The 27,931-nt window shown below is 37.1% G+C and overlaps 1 protein-coding gene across 6 annotated transcripts in view; it reads right to left on the reverse strand.

Moving 5' to 3' along the window:
* The window catches only part of NALCN (sodium leak channel, non-selective), a 358,635-nt gene that overhangs the window by 184,925 nt on the left and 145,779 nt on the right, over positions 1–27,931 (reverse strand). For all 6 annotated transcript variants that reach the window (XM_034936923.3, XM_063595854.1, XM_063595853.1 and 3 more), the window contains exon 11: positions 16,254–16,385. In XM_034936923.3, coding sequence (XP_034792814.1) covers positions 16,254–16,385 — 132 coding nt within the window. The remainder of the gene's footprint in view (positions 1–16,253; positions 16,386–27,931) is intronic.

The following is a 27,931-nucleotide window of genomic DNA, read 5'->3' on the forward strand; positions in this document are numbered from 1 at the left end:
CATCCTGGACACAGTCCTGAAAACTGCAAGTTCTGGTCACAAGGATTTGCAAATGTCCTCAGGGCAGCCACTGCCTTGGGGCCCACCTGGTATTCTGGACTCACGTCACATTTAATTTTTGGCCTCAAGAATTTTCCTTAATTTTTTGCACACTCTGCTGAACATTTAAAATGTTTTAATATTTTAAGTGTTTGGTAGAAATGATTTTTAGCTACCTTGCAGGGCCACTTTGTATGTGCTTCCTATAAGCAGTGTACAATTTTTATTTTGTGTTTAAACATACTCAGATTTTCTAGGGTTTTTGATAAGAAAATTCAACCTGCTCAAACAAAATGTACCAAAGTTATACTTGGTCTTACGCTTCCTGTGTATTTTATGTCATTGCTGTTTCATTTTTAACCTTATCTTGTCTTTTTTTAACTTGGTCAACTATTTGCTAATTTCTTTCCCTATTCATTAATTTGGACACTCGACTTGGTTTTTCTAATCTCCTGGCTTAATTCTCAATGGTTAGACATCAAACCAATGCTTTTTTCTTATTGCTTCACAACTAAATTTCTGGCTCACTCATCCCTCCACCCCACACATCTGCAAACTTCATAGTACACTTCTACCATCCCACTCTCCATTGATATCACACCCTTTCCTAAGTCCTGGTTTTGCTGAAATCATTTACAAATTTATTACTAGTTTCTTGAATGTTATCATTTCTCTTTTTTTCAAAGATCCCTATTTGACATATTTATTATTATCTATTGAGATCCAATGCCCATCAATTCTCTCTTCTTTTGTCTAGTCATTGAGATTGCAATTTACTTATCTTGTGATTAGCACACTTTAAAGTAGTTTTCTCAAATAAATATAAAGGGTTTTATGCTTAGTCCTTTTATATATAAAATGCATTTTTAACACTGACAGATGAACATGTTGTCTGTGTACAGATTCTGTAGTTGCAGTTCTATTCTCTCAGTAGTCTATGTATATTGATTAATTACCTTCCACTTTCCAGTATTGTAGATGAGTCATCCATTGCACAATACATTTATTTTACTTTTTCAGGTTACTTACGCCTGTTTAGGGGCTGAACAAGGTTACTTCTTTATGCTTGCAACCTAGGAAGGTCACCAGGACATGATTAAGCATCTATTTTCATTTAATCTCACTAAAATTTAATGAGCTCTTTCAGTTTGCAGATTTATGGTTTTTTTTTTTTTTCATTTAGGTAAGCTTTCTTCCGTTGTTTATGACAACTTCTCTTCTATCTGTTCGCTTTTTCCTTCAGGGACTCCTATTATTCATAGCTGTGTGGATAGGCTATTTTACTTTGCCCTTATTATTATATCTCTACCACTTTTTGAGTTATTTTTTCCTACTTCATCTCCTATATTAAAAACTAGCTCTCAAGGACTATGCCCTTTTTTAACTCATTTTTTGGACATTTTTAGTTGAAGTTACAGAAATTGTATTGTGTGCCCTGCTTACTTTTTCTTGAGACACAACAACAACAACAACAACAACAACAACAACAACAACAACAAAGGATTCTCTCTCCCATCAATTCTACTTGCTTGGGAAATCTCTATACTAGACATTTGTCTTGATTCTCTGAGTTTCATCCTCAATTTCTGAGTCTCCCTTTGTGTGTGAGTTAACTTTTCTTTCCTTCACCGTGGATACATGTTTTTGATGTAATTGTCATTTGTCTTTTATGCTATCTTAAGCAGTGGCAAACGAGGGGTAGTAGAGGGCACCATAGTTTATGGAGACGAAAGACCTGAAAAGCCATAGCTCCTTTGCTGAACATCTGAAGAAGGCTTTTTGGTGACAGGATTTCCCAGAAATGAGTGGAGTCATTTATTGACCCCCTTCTCCACCTGGTGTAATTCAGTCTCTAGTGAGCTTCCCTTCCTGGCCCACTGAGACCCACAGGACTCTGTGGACTGCTCCTGGACCACAAGCAGCATGCAGGCAGGTCCAGTTCCTCTGCAGGAAATGAAATGCTCTCTGCCCTGAGCAGTGGCCTCAGGGGACCAGAGGACTCAGACTTTGCTGCAAGTCCTGCGAGAGGTACTTCCTCTCTAGCACAGGCTTCTTAGTTCTGGCCTTGCAATGATATGGGGAAGACTTGAACCTGTTTTCTCTCCTATGGATACTAGGGAGTCTCAGGAGAAACTGAAATTGATGTGTCATGAAGGTCCCATCCACATGCCTGACCTGGTTGCTGTATTAGCAGAGGAAGCAGTAATAGGCACTCATGACATCATCTCTCCCTTCACCTGAGAGGTGAAGACTGAGATTTTCATTCCAAAAAAAAAGAGTGGTGATCCATTTTAAAGTGTTTTTTTAAAAGAAAACTACTAATGAATGCCTGAAAGATATTCCAATAGATTGTCTAATTATGTATACATACAATTAATCACCTTACTAACTGCATATATTATCAAAAGGACAGATGGAATGAACTGTTTAAATGAGCATAATTTATAGTAAAATATGCAGCTGGATCTGTTTGCATTACAATTTTCTCTGTGGGAAAATGATATTCTTTTGAAAGACACTAAAAGGCACTAAAAGATTTAGCAAATTGTTATGTGATTATATTTAAATATCTATAGTCTCACTGATTTTCCCCTAGAATTCCTGATTCCAGATTCTCTTGGAATCAAATGGCTTGCTTTGAACATAATTTGTTAACTTTTACAAGCCAACACTCTAGCTCTCTGAAATATTCATGCCAAAGTGATAACATTTTATGGAAAAACAATGCACATAAAAATATGCCTAACTTAACTTGAAGGTATGGGTTATCCTGCCATAGAGAAGAACTGTGTCAGGATTTAAAGAAGGTGATTAGGAAAATCAAATTAGTTTAAATGATCACTAAGTATTTCAGTGTAGGTTATGGGGTTTGGTATAGGACTTAAATTCAGAGGACTATAATAGTTCAGAAGAACCAAAATAGAAGCAGTGGAGGCAAGCTCTAGTAACCACTTCTCAATGTGCAGCTCCAGATTATTGCAGTGAACTCAACCTTGATGGTAGCTGGACAGGGTGGAATTTGCCAGGGGCATGCTGGGAGCCATCTAAAAGGGAGAAGGCGACTGGGGTCTCTGCAGAACCTAGTTGCCTGGAGGGCTCCCACCAAAGTCACCTGTACAGGTGTCCAATCTCAAGGCTTTCTGCAAATCCCAGGCATTCAGCAGGCAGCCTGTGGAAAAGTGGAACGGTGGCTTCCATTTGTCACTCTTAGCCTGGCAGCCCTCCACTGCTTTGGCCCTCCTCAGTCTGCAGCCCCTGCACCAAGAAGGTCTCATTGGGACCCTTCTTCTGTTTCATATTCTGCAGTGCATTCCACCTTTGTGAGTACCTACAAGTTAAAACTTAACTTTTTAAGAGTTAAGACAAAATTTGTAAGAGTATAATAAACTTTTCTTTTTTTTTTGCATTACTTTAAGAAAACTTAGAAACAATGCATAGAAAAGAAGATAAATATTTATTTCTTCTTACAAATACCCCAAAGCAGTGTTTCCCAATCTTTTTTTTTAATCACCTCTTCTAAGAAGTCTTTTAGAGATTTTGTTCTTAATCACCACCTCATGGAGTTTTGATACCTCTACCATATTGTATATCTTTTTACATACTCTACTTTGGTTATTTGGTCTACATGGCAATCTGCATTATAAAAGAGTGAGAATTTTCTACCCTCCAACTAAGAACATATTTTTACCCCTTCGGAGGTGATTTTACTCCCTGTTAAGAATGCATGCTCAACCGATATACCTGGTTTGATGTCGCCATAATGAGGCAAGGGAATAGGGTTTGGAGGCAGGGAACCTGAGTCCACTTCACACTGACTTCTTAGAACTAAATTGAAAGAAAAACCCTAACTTTCCATGCCTGAGTAGCAAAAGGACCAGGGGCTACTCCCTTTGCAAACCCCCACCTTTTCTGTGCGGCAGATGGATAATTCAAAGTACCTCTGATCGGTTGCTTTTCCCAACCAGACACTTGCCTAGGAATGTAACTTCGTAACTTCACCTCAGCCTCTGATTGCGGGCAACCACTTCATTTACATGGGTGAACAGCAAGTAGGTGGCCAATGGGAAACCTCTAGGGGGTATTTGGACCTAAGAAGATTCTGTATCTGGGGCCCTTGAGCTGCTGCTTGGGCTCACTCCCACACTGTGAAGTGTACTTTCACTTTCAATAAATCTCTGCTTTCCTTGCTTCTTTCTTTCCTTGCTTTGCTGTGCGTTTTGTCCAATTCTTTATTCAAAACGTCAAGAACCTGGACAACTTGCAGTCGAGACCCTCTACCAGTAACAACAGCAGAGTTTAACTAATCTCGTAAACACAGGCCTGTGAGATAAAATAGTAGAGATGGACATTGCCCATGAGTGGAAAGATATTTGAAATGTGTTATCTAATATTTGTGTTGCAGTCTCTGTTTTCTAATTTCAAAGAATCATGGTGGATATCATGAGAAAAAAATGCATATTTATCACAAAGGAAGATTACAGGACAAAGCTCACAAGAAAATCAGTTCAGGCAATCCCATTCTCTTACATGAAATTCAGATTCAATAACAACAAAAAGTGATTACTGATTACCTGTATCAGTCTGGAGCTGTCTGTAAATCACCTACTCTTAGCTTACAGTGTATATCAGTATGTTATAAAGAGCAAATTTTGAGATGGATGGTTGAGAAGTCCAGATTGTCATTATTGTATTATATTTTTACCTAACAAGATAATGTCCAGATCTTTTAGAAACACACACAAAAAGTAATTGTCAGAAGAAACCTATTTACTTGAAGTTTCCCAGAAAATGAAATTAAACTCAACAATAATGTCAAAGACTGCTGCTATGGCAAGATTGATTATTTTCTGCATTTGGCCATTTTTTATGATTAATGAACTCAAACCTGTGTGTCAGATTTTGTTGGGGCCAAAATAAATGACTTTTCATTTTAACAAATACCATAAAACCAAATGTCTTCAGAGGAATGCAGAAATCACTTTTCTAGAAAAGAAGACTCCCTGCAAGATGGCAAAATGAGTTCATGATTTATGAAACCCCTTCTGTTTCAAACATACTGTGATCAAAGGAAAAAACAGGAAACCAAAGAGGCAGGAAGGAATTCTAAACGAGGTTAACCTCTTTGTTGACCAGAAATGCAAAAGAAACATATGCTAGGTCAAGAATCAGGCAATGTTGGACTCAATTGCTTCCTATAGGGTGAGGAGACTAAGGCACCTTAGATAAGGTAAAGATGAGAACCTTCATAGTGAAAAGACAGGGACTAGAATGGGTTTCTCTGCTAAGGAAAGGACAGTGAGACCAACTACCCAAGGCTAAGACCTTATAGGCAGCTGCAGGTCTCCAGAGGCAGGAGGAGAAATAATCAGCTTATCTGAAAAATCAGAACAAGATATTTTATGGACTATAGACTAGTGACAAGAACTGTGATATCACCCATATCAAGGGGCTAGCATTCTCCAAATGACACTTAAAAACCTGGCTCTGGATGGTAGGGTCCAGGGTCAAGGTTAAGGCAACTGCAATATCCCTAAGAAAGTAGAAGTGATCATAGAGGGAGGGAGAGAGAAATAAGAAAATCTCCCAAGCCAAATGAGGCAGCATGCAAAGATTTTAAATAAATCTAATGAGAAAGAAAACACAATTCTAAAATTCAAACTATGAATTTACTCTCAGTAAAATTAATTTTGTCAAACTTTTTTTCACCATCATTTAGTTGTTTTCATTATTTTATTTTTTTAAATTAAATTCAATTAAATTTAAAGTTCCAGGATACATGTGCAGGATATGCAGGTTTGTTACGTAGGTAAATGTGTGCCATGGCGGTTTGCTGCACCTATAAACCCATGACCTAGGTATTAAGCCCCACATGCATTAGCTATTTATCCTGATGCTACCCCTCCCCCTACCTCCTGATAGGCCCCAGTGTGTGTTGTTCTTCTCCCTGTGTCCATGTTCAGCTATTCAGTGTTCTCATTATTCAGCTCCCACTTATAAGTGAGAACATGCAGTGTTCGGTTTTCTGTTCCTGTGTTAGTTTGCTGAGGATAATGGCTTCCCGATCTATCCATGTCCCTGCAAAGGATGTGATCTCGTTCCTTTTTATCGCTGCCTAGTATTCCATAGTGTATACGTACCACATTTCTTTATCCAGTCTATCCCTGATGGACATTTGGGTTGATTCCATGTCTTTGCTATTGTGAATAGTGCTGCGATGAACATATGCATGCATGTATCTTTATAATAGAATGATTTATATTCCACCCAGAGAACCCCAGTAAGAATTTTCAAAGAAGTTTAAGATGACCAAAGAGATAAATGAAAAAGAGAACATAATAAAGACGAGAGGAGAAATTTAAAAAACAAAGAAATAAAGGGACTTAATAGTTCAAAATATTGGGAACGAACCAATAATTTCAGGTACATTAGAAGCTGTTAGTATCAACCAAACTAAAAGCTGGTTCTTTGAATGAAAAATAAAGAATTTTACTGGCTTTTGTCTCAAGTTTCTGGGAAGTAGCCTCTACATCCTTGGAATTTGCCAATTGATAGGTATCTTTGTTATTTATGGTGACCCTGGTAGTTTATGGCAATGAGATCATTCATGAGCACTGGTCATGTCAGAAACTCCAACCTTGTGTGCATGGCCAGTGATTCCAGCGATCATGCCTACCTAAGGAAACTCCAATCAGAAGCCTCAGCACAAAGCTCAGGTGAGCTTCCCTGGTTGTCAGCACTCTGAATATTGTTTCACATCCATGTGCTGAGAGGGTGATATGTCCTCACTCCATGAAAAGAGGAAACAGGAAGTTTCACATGTAGGACTCTCCAGACCTTTCTCTCTGCATCTCTTCTTTTGGCTGGCTCTGATTTGCAACCTTTTTGCTTTAATAAAAATGTAATCAGAAGTATAGCACTTTCCTGATTTCTATGAGTCATTCTAGCAAATTATCAAACTTGAGAAGGCTAGTGGAAACCCCCGAGTTTTTAGCCTGTTGATATGTCATATCAACCATATTAGCCATATGATATGTCATATGTCAGGGAGGCCCTGGAACCCCCTGAGCTTACAGTTAGTATCTCAAGTAAGGGTAATCTTGTAGAGGACTGTGCCTCTGTGCTGTGAAGTTTGGTCTAAAATCCAGGTAGTTAGCATCAGAAGTCATTTACTTCTATAAAAAAGAAAGTTATAAATAAACAATATTGGCAGCAAAAAGGATTATACATTCAGTTTCAATAGAGATTATAAAAATCCTGAGAGAAAACTGTGGAAATATGAGACATTAGTTAAAATTAATGACTCTATAAATAGCAAGCAATAAACCATGAAACTGACAAACCATAATAATCAAACCATAAAATAAGTCATTAATCAAGATCTCTCTTCTCCCTTTCTCCACCAGGGATCCCACTGCAAACAATAGCCCTAGATGGTGTTCCAGAGGGACTTTATTCATTCTTTCACAGAAGAGAAAAAGAGAAAAATATGTCTACTTCATTTGTGAAAGGAAGTGTAACTTCCCTAACAAAATCAGACTAGCAATGTAAAAGAAAATAAAATCATAGAACTACTATCCTTATGATTGAAAAATCCTAATACAACGTCAGCATATTGGACTTGTTTATTAAAAGTAATGATATAAAATCAAGTGTTTCAGGAATCTAAAATAGTTTCAGTATCAAAATATCTATTATTCTAATATACTGCACTAAGAAATTAAAAAGGAAAGTCTGTGTAGTTAGCTCAGTATAGGTAGAAGAAGATTGAATACTCAATTCATAATGAGAAATGCTCTTGGCAACCTAGAAATAGAAGTGAGCTTTATTAACATGATAAAAGGCATCTATAAAAACCTACAAATAACATTAATGATGAAATCATAAGCATTCGTATCAAAATATAGAAAAACACCCAGCATGTCCACTATCACTGCCTCTATTCAACATTTTATTAGAGACCCACACCAGGATAATAAAAGAAGAAAAAAATCAGAGATATGATAATTAGACGTGGAAAGACAAAACCTTAATTTCAGAAGATACAATTATCTACATAGAAATTCCAATCAAGTCTATGGATGATCACAAACAATAAATTGTAGTAAAGTTGCTGGCTATGAATTAGGTCAATATAAAATAATTAATATTTTCCTACATCAATAAAAATTTAATTGAAATTATTTCATTCACAAAAGAAACTGTAGCATATGTAGACATGAATCTAACAAAAAATGTGGAAGACCTTTGGAGAAAATTACAAAGCATTGTTGGAAAACACTAAGGAAGGTTAGAATAACTGAATAGAGATGTTCTTAACATCAATTAAAATCTCATTACTAAAATGAATTAAATTTTCATAATGTAGAGCAAGAATAGCAAGGCCAAGAACAGATAAAACAAATCTGAAGAAGAATATCAACATCAGTAGCTTGCCCTAATAGATCTCAAGGTTTATTATAAAGGATAGCACTTATGACAACATGTTATCAACTCAAGCTTTGATGTATAGACACAGACTGAGGTGTCCAGAAACACAATTGTGCACATGTGTAAACCTGATATATGACAGAAACTGCATTACAGGAATGAGGAAAGAATGAATTTTCAATGAATCTTCAAAGGACAATTGTTTATATATGGGGAAAAAATCAAGTCCTTATCTCATTCCAAATGTATTGGAGTCTAAAATTGAAAAAGCACAACTTGAAAACTCTAGCCTTTACTATAAGAGAACGTCTTTAATGACTCTGGTATAGATAAGACACAAAAAGCACTGAATCAAAAATTAAAGATGACTATATCTTACAGTGTTAAAATTAATAACTTCTATTGAAGAAAACACAGCAAATAAAAGTTAAAAGACAAGCTGAAGGCTGGGAGATGTCTGCACTGCATACTACTAGATAACTGAAAAATCAATTAGGGTACAGATTAAACAGGTAAAATTATAGAAGAGGAAATTCAGGGCTGACAGAATATGAAAAAAAGGTCAAATCTCTATGGTAACCAAGAAAATATATATTAAGACTATAATGATTATATGAGATTGTAAGAAAATTAAAAATCCTGAACAAAAAAAAAGTAGTATGAAGTAGAGCTGCTCATATATCCTGGTAGGAATGTAAATTGACACAAGCACTTTGAAGTTCGATTTAACAATATTTAGCAAAGTTGAAAGTGAGCATATCTGACAAATTCACAATTTTAAGTCTAGGTATATATTTAGAAAGAGCTCTCCCAAATGTGGCACAGAAATTCTAATGAGAATGTTTACTGAAGTATTGTTTTCAACAGCAAAAAGTTGTAAGCAATTGAAATACCCATTGCCCTTACATGCAGAACAAATAAATTCATGCTTAAATCGACATGAATCAATTTCCCAAATATAATGAGGAGTGAAAAAGTGGCATCTTAATACTTCATACTATTATAAAGCATGCATTGATATGATGAATATAGTTCTCTGTGGATTAGGGAGAAGGAGGAGATCAAGAAGTGGTACACAGGGATCTTCTACTCTACTAATGATGTTTTATTTCTGATTGAAAAACCTGACCCAAACATGAAAAACTATTAATTTTTTAAAAATCTGGGTGATGGACACATAAATATTGGTTATAATATTTTCTCTATGTGTTGAATTTATGAAATACTTTCTAATTAAGAAGGAAATAAAAGAAAGTCACAGATTTTCAAAGGATAGAAATTTCAAAAAGAAGGAAAAATAACCATAGGAAAAGAATCCTGCAAAATAATCATATTAATACACAAAGGCTAATGGTTGCTTCTGAAATCATAGGTATCTGACATAAATAAGTCTAATCCTGCCCAAATCTTATTTGTGTAAAATTAATTTAGTCTCAGCACATTTTGCTTCATCAATAATCTGTTTTAGAAACAACATTCTCTCAAGCTGTAACTTCTCTCAATGAACTAGCACCTTGGCAGTTTATGACTCATTCCCTCCGACAAGACAACTTAATACATATTTAGTTTACCACAATAGAGAATGATTTTTAGATCTATTGGAAACATGGATTTAATAACTAAAACTGCTCATATGGATATGATGTGTTGAGACAAACACTGACTTGGAAATTCTTCTTAATTTCTTCTTCTAGATTCACTAAAATTTCTTTGATAAATCATGTTATTGCCACAAATTTTAGGTATACACCTCACTCAAGATTACACCAGATAATCTCTTAAGATTCTCACAGAACTATAGCTTCTAAGAGTAGAAAGAGGTCCTTAGAGTCACACATCCATGGCCATATCTTATTTACTTTATTTACCTCTGATTCCCCATCACCAAGCACAACTGCCATGTAAGAAAGGATACTAGGCCCTTCTTCCTCTCTGTTCTCTGTCTTCATAATTGAAATGAGATGAAGAATTTTATATCCATGTGAAATCTTTGCAGAGAAACTCTGAATGTATTTAAAAGAAATATTTCCTGTGGGGGACTAAGAGGGCTTAAGTAATAGATGATACTTTCTTTTCTGAGGAATCTAGATCCTCTTAATAGCAGAGCTTTTTGTTTTGCTGAACAAAGAGCAAGTGAAGATGCAAGTCTGGGGGTGGAGTGGAATTGCTGTGCATGAGTAGCAGGGGAAGAGCCTGCCTGGCTGATGACAAGTTGAGGAGATATGGGAGTAGGCTAGGTAGGAGGGATAGACAGAGTTGAGGGTAAGAGGAGTTCTAGTTAATTTACTGTGGGGTATGTAGCACAGAGTCCTAGGACTTCTTTCTCCCCTCTGGCTTCATTGGAAAACATGACTGTCCTCATTAATACTTAACACCAGGAGGTGGAAGAGGATTGAGCTCCCCATTCAGATAGGTCTAGAGGAAATCAGAGAACATAGCTGGGGATAATGCTAGGGGGTGACACAGAGCTAACTTTGGGCCTCTCTGTAGGTCCGTTCGCTTCCTTGTTGTATCTCTCCCATCTGTTTGTGAGTTTCTCAAAAGAAGAATTGAGATAAAAGAAGATAAAGCTTTTAATCTCCTGTGATGTGCTGATAAATTTTGTTAAATGTACAGTCTAATGGATACAAATACATTCATATAATAATAAGAAAAATATTGCTTATATTTTATTTCTTAAGAAAATAATATATATTTTTAAATGTAATTATGTTCATTATAACATATGATTTAATGTGCAATAATAATATATTCTCTTAGATCACAATGAAAAGTTAAAATTCTTACAGAGGAAAATAAACTTTACCTTTTTCTGTTTATGCATAGGCTACAAAAAAGGTAAACTTTTTCCTGTTTCTTAACTAATTCTAAATGTAGGTTAATTAATCCAAAGTAACAAAACAAGTCCCCAGCTTCACAACAGAAGCTAAGTAGCTTAATTTATTCTTAAAGGGTGATTTTTAGACTGTGAGTTGGCTCTTAATGGGTAAAGTGCTTTATTTTAGATTTTCTAAATAATTTATTCTGGAATATGTGGGAACTTAAACAATTACTTCTTTAAAAGCTCATGACCTGTTGTGATCCATTTTTAAAATAAACTTTTCAAAATATTACATAATGCTATTGCCTTAAATACTGCATCATTATAGTCTATAAACTTGAATTGCTGTTATTATAACTATTTTGAGAATTAAATGCGACAATGAATTCTTTTAAAGCACTTAGAACGTAATGGGCCCCCCAAAAATCATAGCTTTATTGTTGTCAGTATTAAAATATTTGACTTTAACACAAAATGTTATTATTTATTTGTATTTTAAATAATTGAATATAATCCAATATTCAATTATTTGACATTGCTCTCTGTTTCTATAGCTTAAACCAAGATCCATTTTTGTAAATAAAATTTTATTGGAAAACAACCATTCTGAGACACACTCACTTTTGTACAATTTCAGAGTTGAGTAGTTGAGACAGAGAGAGGGTGGTCTACAAAAGGTAAAATGTTTACTACCTGGGTCTGCAAGAAAGAGTTTGCCAAACCCTGGCCTAAACTCAAGACATCTTTATAAACTTTATAAAAATAGAATATATTATGAAAAAGTAAGTTTAATTAAAGTGACTTTTTCACATTCATTTGAAACAAATCACTTTGTCTCATGTATAAGTTTCTGATACAAAGAGAAATGGCAATGTAATTTGAATAAAAACGAAACATACTTGGGGAAAGTCAAACACACAAAATCAAAAACAGAGTGGAACGGCCAGGAGTGATGGCTCATGCCTGTAATTCCAGCACTCTGGGAGGTCAAGATGGATGGATCGCTCGAGCCCAGGAGTTTGAGACCAGCCTGGCCAACATGGCGAAACCCCATCTCTACTAGAAATATAAAAATTAGCTGGGTGTGCCTGTTATCCCAGCTTCTTGGGATGCTAAGGCAAGAGAACCACTGGAACTGGGGAGGCAGAGGTTGCAGGGAGCCGAGATGGTGCCACTGCACTCTAGCCTGAGCAACAGAGTGGGACTGTCTCAAAAAAAAAAAAAAAAAAAGGAGACAACAACAACAAAAAAACCCCACCAAAAACCCCAAAACCTAGAGTGCAACAAATTCAGAATGCTTAAGTAGTTCAAGAGTACACTGATGGGGTCTATCTGGTTGTTTAAGTCAACAAAATCACCACTACCTAGTTTATTTATTTATTTATTTTCCCAGGATTTCAAGTTAGTTGTTAGCTGGTTAACTGATTTGCCACTTTGTTAAGAATGAATGACATGTTAAAAGCTGCATTCATGTAATGTACCAATGTGATGAGCTTGGGAATAAGTGTACCCCTGTGAAACCATTACCATCAACGCCATTGACATATCCACCACCTCTCAAAGTTTCCTCCCACCCCCTTTCTTATTATTATTGTCAGGGGACAACAATTATTGGACACATAATATATACTGAATTCCACCATCCAGTCCTGTCTGTCTGTTGTTGAGGTTGTTTTTATTTTTAATATTATATAAAAAAGAAAAAAGACAAGGATTTACCAACTACCCCTGGACTCTACAATACACTTAAATAGTAACCAGTCAACTCTACAACATTCAATTATTTGACATTTTGTTGGAATTTCTTACAGTATGAGGATAAATCATCTACCATACATAAACACATTAGGAAAGGATCAATTCTGTACATGAAAAAGTTAGGTAAAATTTACTAAAGAATTCCATTCCCTGCTGTTGCCAGTGTGGAGGGCCTATTCACTTATGCTCCAGGACTGATTTAGTGTGACCACCTGCCCACCCTGTGCTAGATCACAAAAGCAATGTTACTGTAATCTCTAATGTCAAGATTCCCTCAGGAGCAGATGCAGATTCCTCCTCCCAGAGAGATAAGCATAACTGTAATCTCTTGTGGTCATTTCTGCTTTTGTTTCCTGGCATTTTTGCCAGCAAATCTTTACCTACTGATGCTATTACTCTTGTATCATTCTTCTGTCTCATCGATCTTCCCACTTCTCCCTCCTCAGAGCCTTGAACTAATCTTTGAGTCTCTCCTACGTTAAATAATGTCCTCTACATTATCAATCTCTGTTCCCAGAATCTACTTTCTGTCTGTGCCTCAACTGATTCTCTCTCAAATACATGAGTTACCCCTGCAGCCCTTTCGAGCCCTTTCTAGTAGAATATGTGGACGAGGAAGAGGTGCCCATCCATTACTCCTTGATACTCCTTTGCAACGTATTCCATGAGGTTAAACCATGCTGTCACCCACTCTCCCTGTGGCTGTCTTCTGTCCTTCTGTCAATCTGTTCATCAGTCACTCGCTCATTCCCCGTGACTTTGCTCCCTGACTCCACTCTTCTCTTCAAGAACTGGCCTCACTCTGAGTGACTTCAATGTCCATGTGAAGACTCAGCCAGCGCCTTAGCTTCAACAGTCCTTTCCATTTCTGCCTTGACTCCATCAATATGTTTAAGCCACCCACATCCACGTGACACCCTAGATTTTATATTTCATTACTTAGAATTACCCTGGAATTGTAAAATCCTGGACTCCCCTCTCTGGTCATAACCTTTTCTGGTTCTATTATTCCATCACTTTGGTGGTACCTGTTCTTTAACCATATAGAGACCATTGATCCTTCACCTTCACTCCTCCATTCTCCTCCCATTTCCACATCCAACAGAGACCACAGGGTCATCATTTCAACTCCTTTGCCAGCAATCCATCTTTTCCCCTTGTTTCTCAGTTCCCCTAACCTGAAAAAAATCCCTAAAGGTGGATTGATTTAAATGTTGTTTTCCCTCTTCTTATACAGGGCTAAAAAGTCGCAGAGCTATCTGAATTGGTATCACTGTAAATCCGTAGTCCTAAATGGATCTTTAATGTTGCATTTGCTGTATTGTTAATTTTTTGCCTAACCCTAGGCACCTCTTCCCTCTCCCCTTTCTTTGCTGACTTCCCGCTTCACTGTCTCATCATCCGGCTGGATGCAGACCTTGCTTCCTACTTCCTGGGAAAAACAGAAATAACTTGATGGGGCTTCCTTCATTGTTCTTTCCCTGTGTTAGAAATTTACCTGCAAATATTAGTATCAGTCCAGGCTTCTCTCTGCTTTTTTTTTTTTTTTTTTTGAGATGGAGTCTCACTCTGTCACCCTGGCTGGAATTCAGTGGTGCGCTCTCAGCTCACTGCAACCTCCGCCTCCCAGGTTCAAGTGATTCTCCTGCCTCAGCCTCCAGACTAGCTGGGATTACAGATGCCCGAAACTACACCCAGCTAATTTTTTGTATTTTTAGTATAGATGGGGTTTCACCATGTTGGCCAGGCTGGTCTCGAACTCTTGACCTCGTGATCCACCCGCGTTGGCCTCCCAAAGTTCTGGGATTACAGGCGTAAGCCACCATACCCGACCTTCTCTCTGCTTTTATTGACAATCCATTCATCGTGTGCTGGATTTTCAGCAAAATTATACTTATTTTTCAGAGGCTGGGCTGGATATAATTTCTTCATCAGCCCCTGTCATTAGTTCTCCATAGCACAAAACTCTTATTGTTTACTATTTTTTTTTTTTTTTTGCTAGATTGTAAGCTCCATATACCAGGTGGCCATTGGGCAAATGTTGCATCACAGAGACTGTAGCCCAGTAAGTTTTGTATTAACGGTATTTTGTTTCAGGAGACACACTTCCATGAAGAGGAGAATTCAGAAGCGACTACTGAAAAGTTTCTTGATATCCACATAGATGTCTATGCTCAATAGGTACATGCAATCAATTCTTTTTCAGAAAAGCTTGTGTGTGGGTAGACTAAATTTTTATTAACCAAATCAATTTTTAAATGTACTGAGAGAATTCTAGGAATCTAATAACACTTAATTATATGGCAAATTGATTTTTTTATGTGAAAAATGCTTTGGTAAAAATAATAAAAGTGTGACTTTTTTCTGTCTTTTCAGTTTACTTTTTCATAGGTTGGATTTATTGAAGCGTTGTACAACTGTGTATGTATACCTCACTCACACAATGAATGGGTTTCTACGTTGTCAATCAATTTTTTCATAAATATGTAACCATTGAATTCTGAGATATATTTTAGGTAAGTTTTTACATTAAAAAAACAAAGATCTTGGAAAATTATTAAAATGCTTTAATATAAATGCAAAATGCTTATTGAAAGAAATAAAAATTAAAATATTTTAAGAATCAGGTATTAACAAAATTACCTTATCAACAGGAAATACTATTCCAAAATTGTAATATGATATGTAGAGTGCTAGGGAGATGCTTACTTAATCATGAAACCTACCTTTAATTGATGTCTTTAATGTAGGTTGTAACACCCGTTTCTAGAGGAGTAATTATCATTATCATCTCTCTATATGTCCTTCCAGCCCTCTTCTAGGTATTGCTGAGCTGACCAGCTTATTTATGATCTTCTGAATCTGTGCCTGCTTGTACTTAGTAGGAAACAAACTAATGTAAGCTGAGAAAGGGAGAGATAATAAGAGGTGGATAGGAAAACAGCAAGATCCTAGAGTAAGACCCAGGGGAAAAGGGTTACCCTGGCAACGTGACATACTGTGAGGAAGATGACTCAGGCCCGCGGTGACAGGAAATGAATCAGGCCACACTGTGACCAGAGGAACCACTTAAGAAGCAGACAATGATTCAGCTTTGGTGAAAGTCAAGTAATGAACAGGCTACACTTCACTTTTGCATCTCTAAGAGGCACTGTCCGCGGTTCACCTGCTCCTTGCCCAGCGATCTGCAAGGTGGAGAGCTGCTTACCTCCGCCAGGTAGAACTCGTCGTACTGCCTCCTGAAGTTTTCTCCTTTGTAGTAGTTGCTAGCCGCCACGATCACGTCCACGGTCACCATGCTCAGGATGAACATGTGGAAAACGGATGACCGCATCATTTTCTGAGGGGGTGAAACAGACAGACTCTTAACAAAGAAATAAACCTCATGATTAAGTGTAATTGACTTAGTCCTTGGCTGATAGCACCTTTGTGATGTGCTGCTATGCAAAACAGGGCTTCCAAGATAAAGCCATCCATGTCCCACACTGCTGAACTGGGCAGGCAAGGGAACCTTTCTTTCAGGCAGCTAAACAGTGACTAGGAGGATGGTTTCAGAGACTTTTGACTAAAAATGGAAAATATATATCATTTGTATATGGCTTGCATCTTAATTTTTAATTGGTTGGTTGGGTAGTATTTATCCTTAATTCTGACTGTATGGATAAATGGCTTTTAAAAAGCTAGTAACACAAAACAAGTATTTCTTTATTCTGTGTTTAGGGAGAATACTGCGGATGAAAATATTTTAGAGATGATTATTATACAACTGGAAAAGTAAGAGAAACCTGAGATTTATTTTTTACTTATTACTTCCATAAATATTTGTTGAAAATTTTACTACAACTTCTAGTAAGTGACATGTACATCATACTTGCTCTCTACCTGGAGTTTTTCTAGGTGCTTTACATAAATTAACTCATAACAGCCCTAGGAACCTATTCTAATAAGGAAACTGAGGCTCAAAGAGGTTAAGTAACTTTCCCACTGTCAAACAGGGATTGAAGATGGACTCAATACTGGAACCCAAGTCTGGTCCAAGTCTACTGCCTACATTAAGATAAAGATAATTAAACATTAAAAAATAATGAGTATTATTTATTATTATTATTATTTTTTTTTTGAGAAAGAGTCTCGCTCTCTCGCCCAGGCTAGAGTGCGGTGGCGTGATCTTGGCTCACTGCAAGCTCTGCTTCCTGGATTCACGTCATTCTCCGGCTTCAGCCTCCTGAGTAGCTGGGACTACAGGCGCCCGCCACCACATCTGGCTAATTTTTTTGTATTTTTAGTAGAGACAGGGTTTCACCACGTTAGCCAGGATGGTCTCGATCTTCTGACCTCATGATCCACCCGCCTCGCCCTCCCAAAGTGTTGGGATTACAGGCATGAGCCACCATGCCTGGCCATAATGAGTATTATTATAAAGGTTATCATGTATTAAACGGTTACTATGTTCCAGGCCATATTATTCACATTAAAAATATTTGTGGGTACATAGTAAGTGTATATATATATATATATACACACACACACACATAAATATATATATATATACACATATATATATTTATGGAGTACACAAGATGTTTTGATACAGGCATGCAAAGGGGAATAAGCACATCATGGAGAATGGGGTATCCTTTGAGTTACAAATGATTATGTTACACTCTTTAAGTTATTTTAAAATGTACAGTTATTATTATTGACTGCAGTCACCGTATTGTGCTAGCAAATAGTAGGTCTTATCTATTCTTTCTATTTTTTTTGTTCCCATTAACCATCCCTACCTCCCCCCGTCCCCCCAGTACCCATCTCAGCCTCTGGCAACCAATCTCTACTCTCTATGTCCATGAGTTTGATTATCTTGATTTTGTGATCCCACAAATAAGTGAGAACATGTGATGTTTGTCTTTCTGTGCCTGGCTTATTTCGCTTAACATAATGATCTCCAGTTCCATCCATGTTGTTACAAATGACTGGATCTTGTTCTTTACTATGGTTGAATAGTGCTCCATTACGCATATGTACTGTATTTCCTTTATCTATTCGTCTGTTGATGGACACTTAGGTTGCTTCCAAATCTTATTGCAAACAGTGCTGCAGCAAACATGGGAGTGAAGATTTCTCTTAGATATACTTATTTCCTTTCTTTTGGGTATATGCCCAGCAGTGGGATTGCTAAATTACAGCAGCTCAATTTTTAGTTTTTTGAGGAACGTTCAAACTGTTCTCCATAGTGATTGTACTAATTTACATTCCCACCAACAGTGTAGAAGGGTTCCCTTTTCTTCGCATCCTCACCAGCATTTATTATTGCCTGACTTTTGAATATAAACCATTTTAACTGGGGTGATATGATGTCTCATTGTAGTTTTCATTTGCATTTCTCTGATGCTCAATGATGTTGAACACCTTTTCATATACCTGTTTGTGTCATTTGTATGTCTTCTTTTGAGAAATGTCTATTCAAATCTTTTGCCCATTTTTTGATCAGATTATTAGATTTTTCCTATAGAGTTGTTTCAGGTCCTTATATATTCTGGTTATTAATCCTTTGTCAGAGGGGTAGTTTGCAAATATTTTCTCTAATTCTGTGTGTTGTCTCTTCACTTTGTTAATTGTATCTTTTGCTGTGCAGAAGCTTTGTAACTTGATGTAATCCCATTTGTCCATTTTTGCTTTGGTTGCCTGTGCTTATGGGGGTATTGCTCATAAAATCTTTGCCCAGTCCAATGTCCTGGAGATTTTCCCCAGTGTTTTCTTGTAGTAATTTCATAGTTTGAGGTCATAGCTTTAAGTCTTTAATCCATTTTGATTTGATTTTTGTACCTTACAGAGATAGGGGTTAGTTTCATTCTTCTGCATATGGATGTCCAGGACCATTTATTGAAGGAACTCTCTTTTCCCCAGTGTATGTTCTTGGCACCTTTGTTAAAAATGAGTTCACCGTAGGTGTGTGGATTTCCTTCTGGGTTCTCTATTCTGTTTCATTGGTCTATGTGTCTGTTTTTATGGCAGTACCATGGCGTTTTGATTACTATAGCTTTGAATTATAAATTGAAGTCAGGTAATGTGATTCCCCCAGCTTTGTTCAATTTGCTTAGGATAGATTTGGCTCTTCTGTGGTTTCATATAATTTTAGAATTTTTTTCTATTTCTGTGAAGAATATCATTGGTATTTTGATAAGGATTCAATTGCATCTGTAGACTGCTTTGGGTAGTATGAACATTTTAACAATATTGATTCTTCCAATCCATGAATATGGAATATTTTTCCATTTTTGGTGTCCTCTTCGATTTCTTTCATCACTGTTTGATAGTGTTCATTATAGAGATCCTTCAATTTTTTGGTTAATTGCAAGGAATTTTATTTTATTCGTAGCTACCGTAAATGGGATTACTTTCTTGATTTCTTTTTCACATTGTTTGCTGTTGGCTTATAGAAATGCTACTAATTTTTGTATGTTGATTTTGTATCCTGCAACATTGCTAGATTTGTTCATCAGTTCTTATAGTTTCCTTGTGGAGTCTTTAGGTTTTTCCAAATATAAGATCATGTCATCTGCAAACAAGGATAATTTGACTTCTTCCGTTCCAATTTGGATGCCCTTTAATCTTTCTCTTGTCCTATTTTTCTAGCTGGGACTTCCAGTACTATGTTGAATAACAGAGGTGATAGTGGGCATCCTTGTCATGTTGCAGGTATTAGAGGAAAGGCTTTCAGATTTTCCCCATTCAGTATGATACTAGCTGTGGGTCTGTCATATATAGCTTTTATTATGTTGATGTATGTTCCTTCTATCCCCAGTTTTGCTGAGGGGTTTTACCATGAAGGGATGTTGAATTTTGCCAAATGCTTTTTTAGCATGAATTGAAATGATCATATAGTTTTTATCCTTCATTCTGTTGATAGGATGTATCACATTCATTTATTTGCATATGTTGAATCATCCTTGTATCCCAGGGATAAATCCAACTTGGTCATAATCCACATTATTCAAATGTTATTTGTTTTATCTACTTTAATATCCACCATAACTTTATATGGTGAGATAAATTACTCACATTTCACACAGTTCAGAGAGACTAAATCATTTTACCTTAGTCTATTTAAAGTCCATTCTGGGGCCCGCTGCCCACTGTGGGGTAGAGAATACTTAAATGGAGAGAGTGGAGGCTGAAGGCCCTGGGCAGCAGAAAGAGGAGAGAGAAGCAGACCTATGGAAAGGAACTGAGCACAAACAACACACCACTGAGCCACATCTGCCCAGGGACTAGTGCCACCACACATCCTCTTTCTGAGGTTTCATTTCTTCTGGGTATTTATTAACACATGCCCTTACCGTCTGGTCTGACCTGAGAATCCTTTAGTCCTTGCAACTCAAAGAGCTATTTTCCTTAGCTGTGGATTTATGTCTGAAGCAAACTGTTATTACTAAAATGGGGTAAGAGAACAAGAACTGCCTCTTCTGAGCACTGCCAATGTCTCCATGACTCTGTGTATGTGTTTCATGGGGTCTTCCTTATCCTACATCAGGTGCTCTGGGCCAAACTGCCTGGAGCCGTAACTCCACCACTTACTGGCACTGTGGCCCCAGGGAAGTTACTTAAACCTCTGTTTTCTCATTGATAAAGTGGAGAAAATAGTACCTACTCCAAAGACTTGTTATTAATTTTAAATGAGTCAATATATGTAAAGGGCTTAGAACAGTGATTACACTTACAAATATTCTACAAAGGTTTACAGAAAAAAGGAATGCAATTTTGTGAATCAAGCATTTTTCTGTTCGGGAATGAGAAATTAATTACCCGAGGTTGAAGAATTAATTATGTTGCATATCAGACTCAGCCCATAGTCTAGTGAGGTAAGTAACATTGATAAGGATCTAATAATTTGAGACATGCCAGTGACATCGGGAAAGTAGAGTTTTATTAAGGCTTCCTGTCACCGTGGCTATTGATGCATATCCGTTTCCCTTTGACTTTATTTTACAGGTAATACAAAAATCAAATTCCAGAGCTGCCAATCAACATGTTTATATGCACATCAATTTACTTGCAGAAATGACTGACCTTCATAACACAGATAGGCAAATCATCTGGCACATTTCTATGCTCATTAAAATTTGTATTGTTATTTAGTCTTTCTTGCATTGTGAGAGTTAAATTCCATTACTATTATTCCTTTTCTATACTCCTTTCAGCATAATGTTCTATTAGAAACATTTCTGCTGATTTCCATTTCATCTGCATGGCAGAAAAGCCACAACTTTCTTTTTCTATTTTCCTTAGCTGTGGATTTATGTCTTAAGTAAACTGTTATTACTGAAAGATCCAAACAAAGCCTTTAGCCATGGCTGTCAGGAAACTTTTAAATTGGTTTTGTAACTGTCACAGCTTCACTTTGGTGCTGTCATTATAATTAGGTTGTTTTTTGTCTGAATGTCTACATGTCCCTGTTGGTTCAGAGTTATTAAAATAATCACTTACAATGGATTTTGATACACTATAATCACCATTGCTTAGCTGACTTTCTCCAAAGCAGTAACTTTCAAATATTAAATAAGAATTAAGGTGATAAATATGTGCAGTACCTACATTTAAATATTAAAATCAGTAACTCCAGCTTTAAAGTTAGAGCTAGTGGCATGGCCCACTTCAACTCAATTCACTTCAGCCAGTGCTTGAAACTGGCTATCAGTTTCTTTAATGTAAAAAGGCTGATGACATTACATTTAGATTCATCCTTGTATCTACAGGAAAGTCCAAATGTATACTTTTCAATTTTTTATTTTCTAATAAAAATTAATATAAAGGAAAATGTTAAAGCTGAGTCAGTACCACAAAATATTATATGACTTGAGGTCTTCACAATTGCATTATTTAATATGGATGCATGATCTATCCCTCTACCTATCTATGTAGACAGATGAACACATACATCTCTAGTATATGTGTATGTGAGTACATACATATGTGTATTCACATATGTGTGTGCATATTCTTTTTTATTTATATATTTTAATATAAGGTCCTTCAGACTCTAAATACACATTCGATTTTTTAAAGTTTCCTTTAATTGCAATGTTATTTTGGTTTACATTTTTTAAAAGCAGAGGAGTTTTGGATATGTTTTTAGTTTGGCTTTGATCCAAAAATTACTTATCTGTGTATATGACAGCTGGAATTTTCAAAATACAAAGAGTCTATACTAGATTAATCCCCAAGGCAGCATTATCTGTCAGGAATGAGCATTGTTACTCAAAGTGTGGTCCCTGGACCAGCAGCAACCTGGAAGCAATTATTAAGAATGCAGGATCTCAGGCCCCATCCCAGGCCTACTGAATCAGAATCTGTATCTTTAACACGGTTCCCAGGTGATTTGTGAGCATGTTGAATTTTGAGAAGCACTGTTGTAGGGGATACTCCTTAATAGCAGGCTGCACTGGGTGACCTATAAGATTATTTACAACTTCACAGTTTCATGATTCTAAAAGTCTATAATGACTAGAATAGAATACCACAGATGCTGGCTGGAATGTAATATGTTGGACTACACCAACACAAAAATGGCTGCCAACCTTGTCCCCATACCCCAACTCCATGGTCAAAAATCAACTAAATCTGTTTGGCTTCATAAAAACAAAAGCATGTGTTAGTTTTGCAACCATTTGGAGGCATTATAAAGACATCATTACAGACTCTCATAAAGTTAAGAAATGCAAATGCAGGTGGCCTCCAGGATGTGAAAAAAGCAAGGAAGCCATTTCTTCTCCAGAGTCTCCCAAAGCAATGCAGCCTTGTTGATACCTTGTGTTTAGCCTAAGGAAGTCCATTTTGGACTTCTAACTGCAGAGTTCTAAGAGAATACATGTGTGTGGTTTTAAGTCACTGAATTTGTGGTTATTTGTTACAGCAGCAACAGGAAACTAACACAGCATTGTCAACGATTTTGACAGACACCAGCTCAAACTGTCTTGTATACCAGCTCAAATCACCTTCTATGAAACATGATTGTATAAAAGTGCCCAGGGCTACAAAATGGTACCTGACCATAGGGTTCCACACAAGGTGACTTGCCAACGTGGGGTCTCTGTAACTTTGACAACTACAGATATAAAACTCATAATAGCAACTAACGCTTTCATCTTGCTTTGTGTCCAAAAGTGTAATGAGACAATGAGTCTGGAACAATGGGACTGAGTCCAACCTCAAGCAGAACAACAAGAAAGGTCACTTTTTCCCACATTGATTCTGAGTCCTGCCGTGAAAGCAAACCTCCCAGGAGACTGTGGAAGTCTAAGCAAAACACGGGGAGGGCTCCTCACGCAATTAAAATGGACACCAACAGGATGGATTATTGAAATAAGAGCTACTGTTTTCTGGAGTGTTTGGTTTGTGCCAAGATTCATTCCAAACATGTTGCTTGCTCATGTAATAACATCTTTAATCCTCAACAACTCTGTGAGGTAGATACTTTTGCATCCCCTTTTACATATGGAGAAACAGGCTCAGAAAGTCTAAGTAGATTTCTAGGCCCACAGAGATAGAAACATCTTAGACATTGTGAGCCCAAACCAGGTAGTCTCTTGCCTTGTATCAGACAGTCAAAATTCATCAGTCAACATTGCTCTATATATTAAAAAAGAGTGACAGCAGCTTCCTCACCAAGTATTTGTGGTTGGATAGAGGGTATAAGTACATGAACCCTAAATCTGAAAGCTGAAGACAATCTGTTCTTCACAGAAAGATTTAAGATTGCCATGGTTTAATGGAATGTCAATTTTGAAGACAGGATGAACTGAGTTTAAATCTTGTCTCTGTGCCGGAGTTCACCTTTCTGTGACTCAGTTTTCTCACAGAGGAAATGAGTATGATGACATCTACATCTTTTGGCTGTAAAATGAAAATAAATGAGACTTCAGTGTAGAGTCTAGCCTGCAGTGGACACTGTGTGCTCTGTACACAACTCTCATTATTTCAGTCTTGGAAAGCACTCTAAGGATTTGAAAGTAGAGATGCAGTCAGTTGCTTACAGGGAAGATCTGAAGGTGTAACATAAGAAATCAGGTGGAAGAGATTAATAATCTTGAAATGGACCGTGAACATTTATAAACTTTCAAAATGATCTAAAGCTATCTTATCTTTTTTTGTGGTATAAATGCTTAAGTACTTCATAAAAGCTCTTTCTATTAAATTTCTCCAATAATTTTTCCTATGAAACAGTAACTTAAAGATTCTGAAGACTGTAGGCAAAGAGACAAAATAGTGGTCTCAGAGGTTGCAATAAATATAAATTAGGATAATGAATAGTACAGCTCAGAAATGAAATCTGTCTTTAAATTGCTGCTTGAGTGAGTAAAATAACTCAACTTAGTAAAACAAAGTCTCCTCCACTGAATACTGCATCAGCCATGTACTAAAACTTGTGTTTTAATTGGATTTTGAAATAAACTTATTTGGAGAACAATGCAATTACATGATGAAATTCTCAGAAACCATCTTGCATATGAGCCATGAACATAAGAACAAGGACACAATGTAAAAGACCAAATGCATAAAACCTAAAATAAATCTCCCATTTGCAAGTGGCACATCTTTTGCTTCCCTTATTTAGAAGACATCTGGATATTCATTACTTCTACTATCAATGTACACAATTATTCTGTCCAATACAAAGAATTTATATTAAAAAGGTAACACTTATATCAACACTGAAAACAGAACCAGTGGATATCCTTAGAGACTGCCTTTCCCATCAGTCTGTTCCTGATGCGTCCTTAGAGAGTCAGGACAGAAGGGAATCCACATGTCAATCTCCACAAAGGTACCAAGAGCCTATGATTTCAGTGAACACCCTGCCAGCTGCCACGCCCTATCAGTGGCTGTCTCTCTTTATTGGAATGGAGAGCCGAGTAAGGGAATCCTGAACAGACCCTTTATCTCTAGGCCATGTGAGTATAGCTTTCACTCTACTCTGTAAGAGTAAGGTTAGATGTGAAATCACAAATCAAAAAACAAATGTGGATGTTATTTTTTTCAATCACCAGCTCCTCTTGACTTTACAACACAAACTAGATTTTAACAAGAAGGAAAAAGCACCAGTAATGGCTGATGTGAAAGAAATCACCTCTAAGCAGGATTGATTATGATGCCAAGCCAGTGATTTTCAAATTCCTCTTAGCCTGTGTGAAAAAACCCAGTGGCCTCCAATTGAATTCACCTCCCTGTATCCACACATCCTTGGCAGTATCCTCCACACCAACTCCAGACTCAGCCATGTGACTTATTTTGGTCAGTGAGATGGTAGCAAAGGTGAAGTAAGCAGAGACTTGGAAAATACTTGTGTATTAGAAATTACTCTTGCTGCTCTTGGAACCCCGAGCGACCACATCAACCTTGCAGCCTAGCCTGTTGCATGGTGGCCAGGTGGCCATGGGCCCTGCCATTCTCTTCATTCCAATTAATGGCGAGCCACACCCAAAATCACAGATGCCAGCTGACGAGTGGCTGACCGCAGAGGCAGGGGTGAGCTCAGCTGTAGTCAGCTGAGATTGGCTCAGACTAGCAGGGCTGTTCAACTGATCCACAAATTCATGAGCAAGAGTTAGTGTCTGTCCAGGCCATTAAGTTTTAGGATGCCTTGTGGTTTAGCAAAAGCTATTATACCTACCAAGCTGGTTTCCTCTTCCTGGCATATAGCTCATCTACATCACTCAGCTTACTATTACTGAAGTGGAGCAATGTGATTGGTTCTCACAACCAGAACAGAAATGGAAGTGATGCATCACTTTGGATGTGTCACTTTGAGAAAGGGTGTGCCTTCTCGAAAGTCTCCCTCTCTCTTTCCCTCTACAGTGATGTTGGAAACTAGGTACTTTGGATGGAGGCATCAAAAATTCCACTTTCTGCAAACAAAATTTTGCAACGTGTTTACATAGACATGTATGACATGTATGTATGTATATGCCAACTCTGACTGCAGTGGAAGTGCAGCTTGCCCCAGCTGTGGTGTGCTGGAGCTGCAATCACATCTCTCTCCACCTTCATGTTTACTGATGTCATGTTGGTGACTTGAAATTGGCCATGGTGGGAGCATTTACATTATGGAAAGCAGAAAATGCTAACAGTCAGGACTCCTGGACTTCAACTTGATTGTTCACCACCCAGCTCCCCCAGCTCTTATGGCATCTCTGAGTCTGCTGTAGGGTATTTGAAAACTCATACATTGATCATAAATAATAACCCTTTTGGGAAGGGGAGACTATTTTCTGGGCTTTTCTAAGGTGTTTAGCTTTGTTACTCTAGTCTGGGTCATATATATTATATATAGTCCTTTTCTGCTGTTTAGAGACTCCTTATCAATCATAATGCCATGGCAGTCACATAGCTATGATGCCTTACTAAGCACTAGGAGCACACAAAAGCCATTTCTGGGCATTGGGATACTGTCACTAAGACTACGGAGATCCGAATATATCAGTTAAAGTAAGAAATATTTAAAACAGAACTTTTCCTATATCCTGCCCAATAAAATCATCTGTCTTGAATTGATTTAAAACATGGGAAATTTTCTTTATGAAAGCTTCAATTTAGGACAACATGTATTTCCTAGAGTACAATGCCATAATGGATATTCACAATTTAAACTATCTTATAGAACACTACTTAAAATCTCCTGGTTTCCTCACACTTTGTGGCCTACATTTATGCATTAGTAGGAGAAAGGAAAAGTAAATGATGACATGTACAAAAACCTTTCAATTAACTAACCTATAATTTATGGATTAAGAACTCAATACCCCTGCATGACTTCATTATTGACTTGGAAGAAAAATTAAGAATAAACATGCTAAAATCTTGGCTTTTCAACAATGAAGTGTTCACTTTGCTTACTTGGCTGGACATGGGTAAGAAAAATAAAAAATATTAGTTATTCTGCAACACTTTTCTTTCATGTTCCTTGGTGTCCAGAAAGAGTAGAAAAAGCTCATATATATATATATATATATATATATATATATATATATATATATATATATATAATCCTGGTGTTCCTAAGCTTCAGTACTCAGTTCCTGCAAGGCTGGATTCACAGTAGATTCAACAATAATTTTTGATATAACTTAATTTCCTCCATGTACTCAATTGGCCATGGAGCATCTTCTGCCTCCTTCTGAGGAAAGTAGCCTCGGGGGTGAAACATTTCTCTATCTCCTGTATTAAATGAAAGTAATGTTGGTACTGTTGACATAGTTAACTGGACCATGAGCCAGGCTTCAGAAAGGCAGTTTCCCCTGAGGTGTCTTAGCAAGGACTCCTAAAAGAGGGATGCTGTAACCTAGATGGTGGTCCCAAGACCCTTTCATCCCCTTCCCTATCTTTGGCATGTATTAATACAAAGTGAGTAAAACAAATTAGGACACTAGAGTTCAAGCAATACAATCTTGTTGCTTCAAGTAATATGATCTCCTATTCCAGGAAGCCGCATCATTCTGCTTTGGGTACAAGAAGACCCAGGGTGATGGTCAACCAAGGAGGCCTCTCTATACATGTTCCAGCAGTAAGTCTCAGCCTGTGGCAGTCACCAGGGCTGTCCCTTCTTCATGACCCTCTGATTCTGACATACACTCAAGTGTCAGTGAAATACTAGAGTAAAAAGTAAGAATGAAAATGCTAAAATCTTGGCTTTTCAACGGTGAAGTGTTGATCTTGCTTATTTGGCTGGACATAGGTAATAATAAAAATCAGAATATTAGTCCTTCCACAGTAATTTTCTCTCATGTTCCCTGGTGTCTAGAAAGAGTAGAAAAATCCAACCATTATTTTTTTTAGCCTGATGTTCCTAGACTTCAGTACTGAGTTCCTAAAAGGATGGACACATTAGAT

The sequence above is a fragment of the Pan paniscus genome, chromosome 14 (genome assembly GCF_029289425.2).
Source record: "Pan paniscus chromosome 14, NHGRI_mPanPan1-v2.0_pri, whole genome shotgun sequence".
Lineage (NCBI taxonomy): Eukaryota > Metazoa > Chordata > Mammalia > Primates > Hominidae > Pan > Pan paniscus.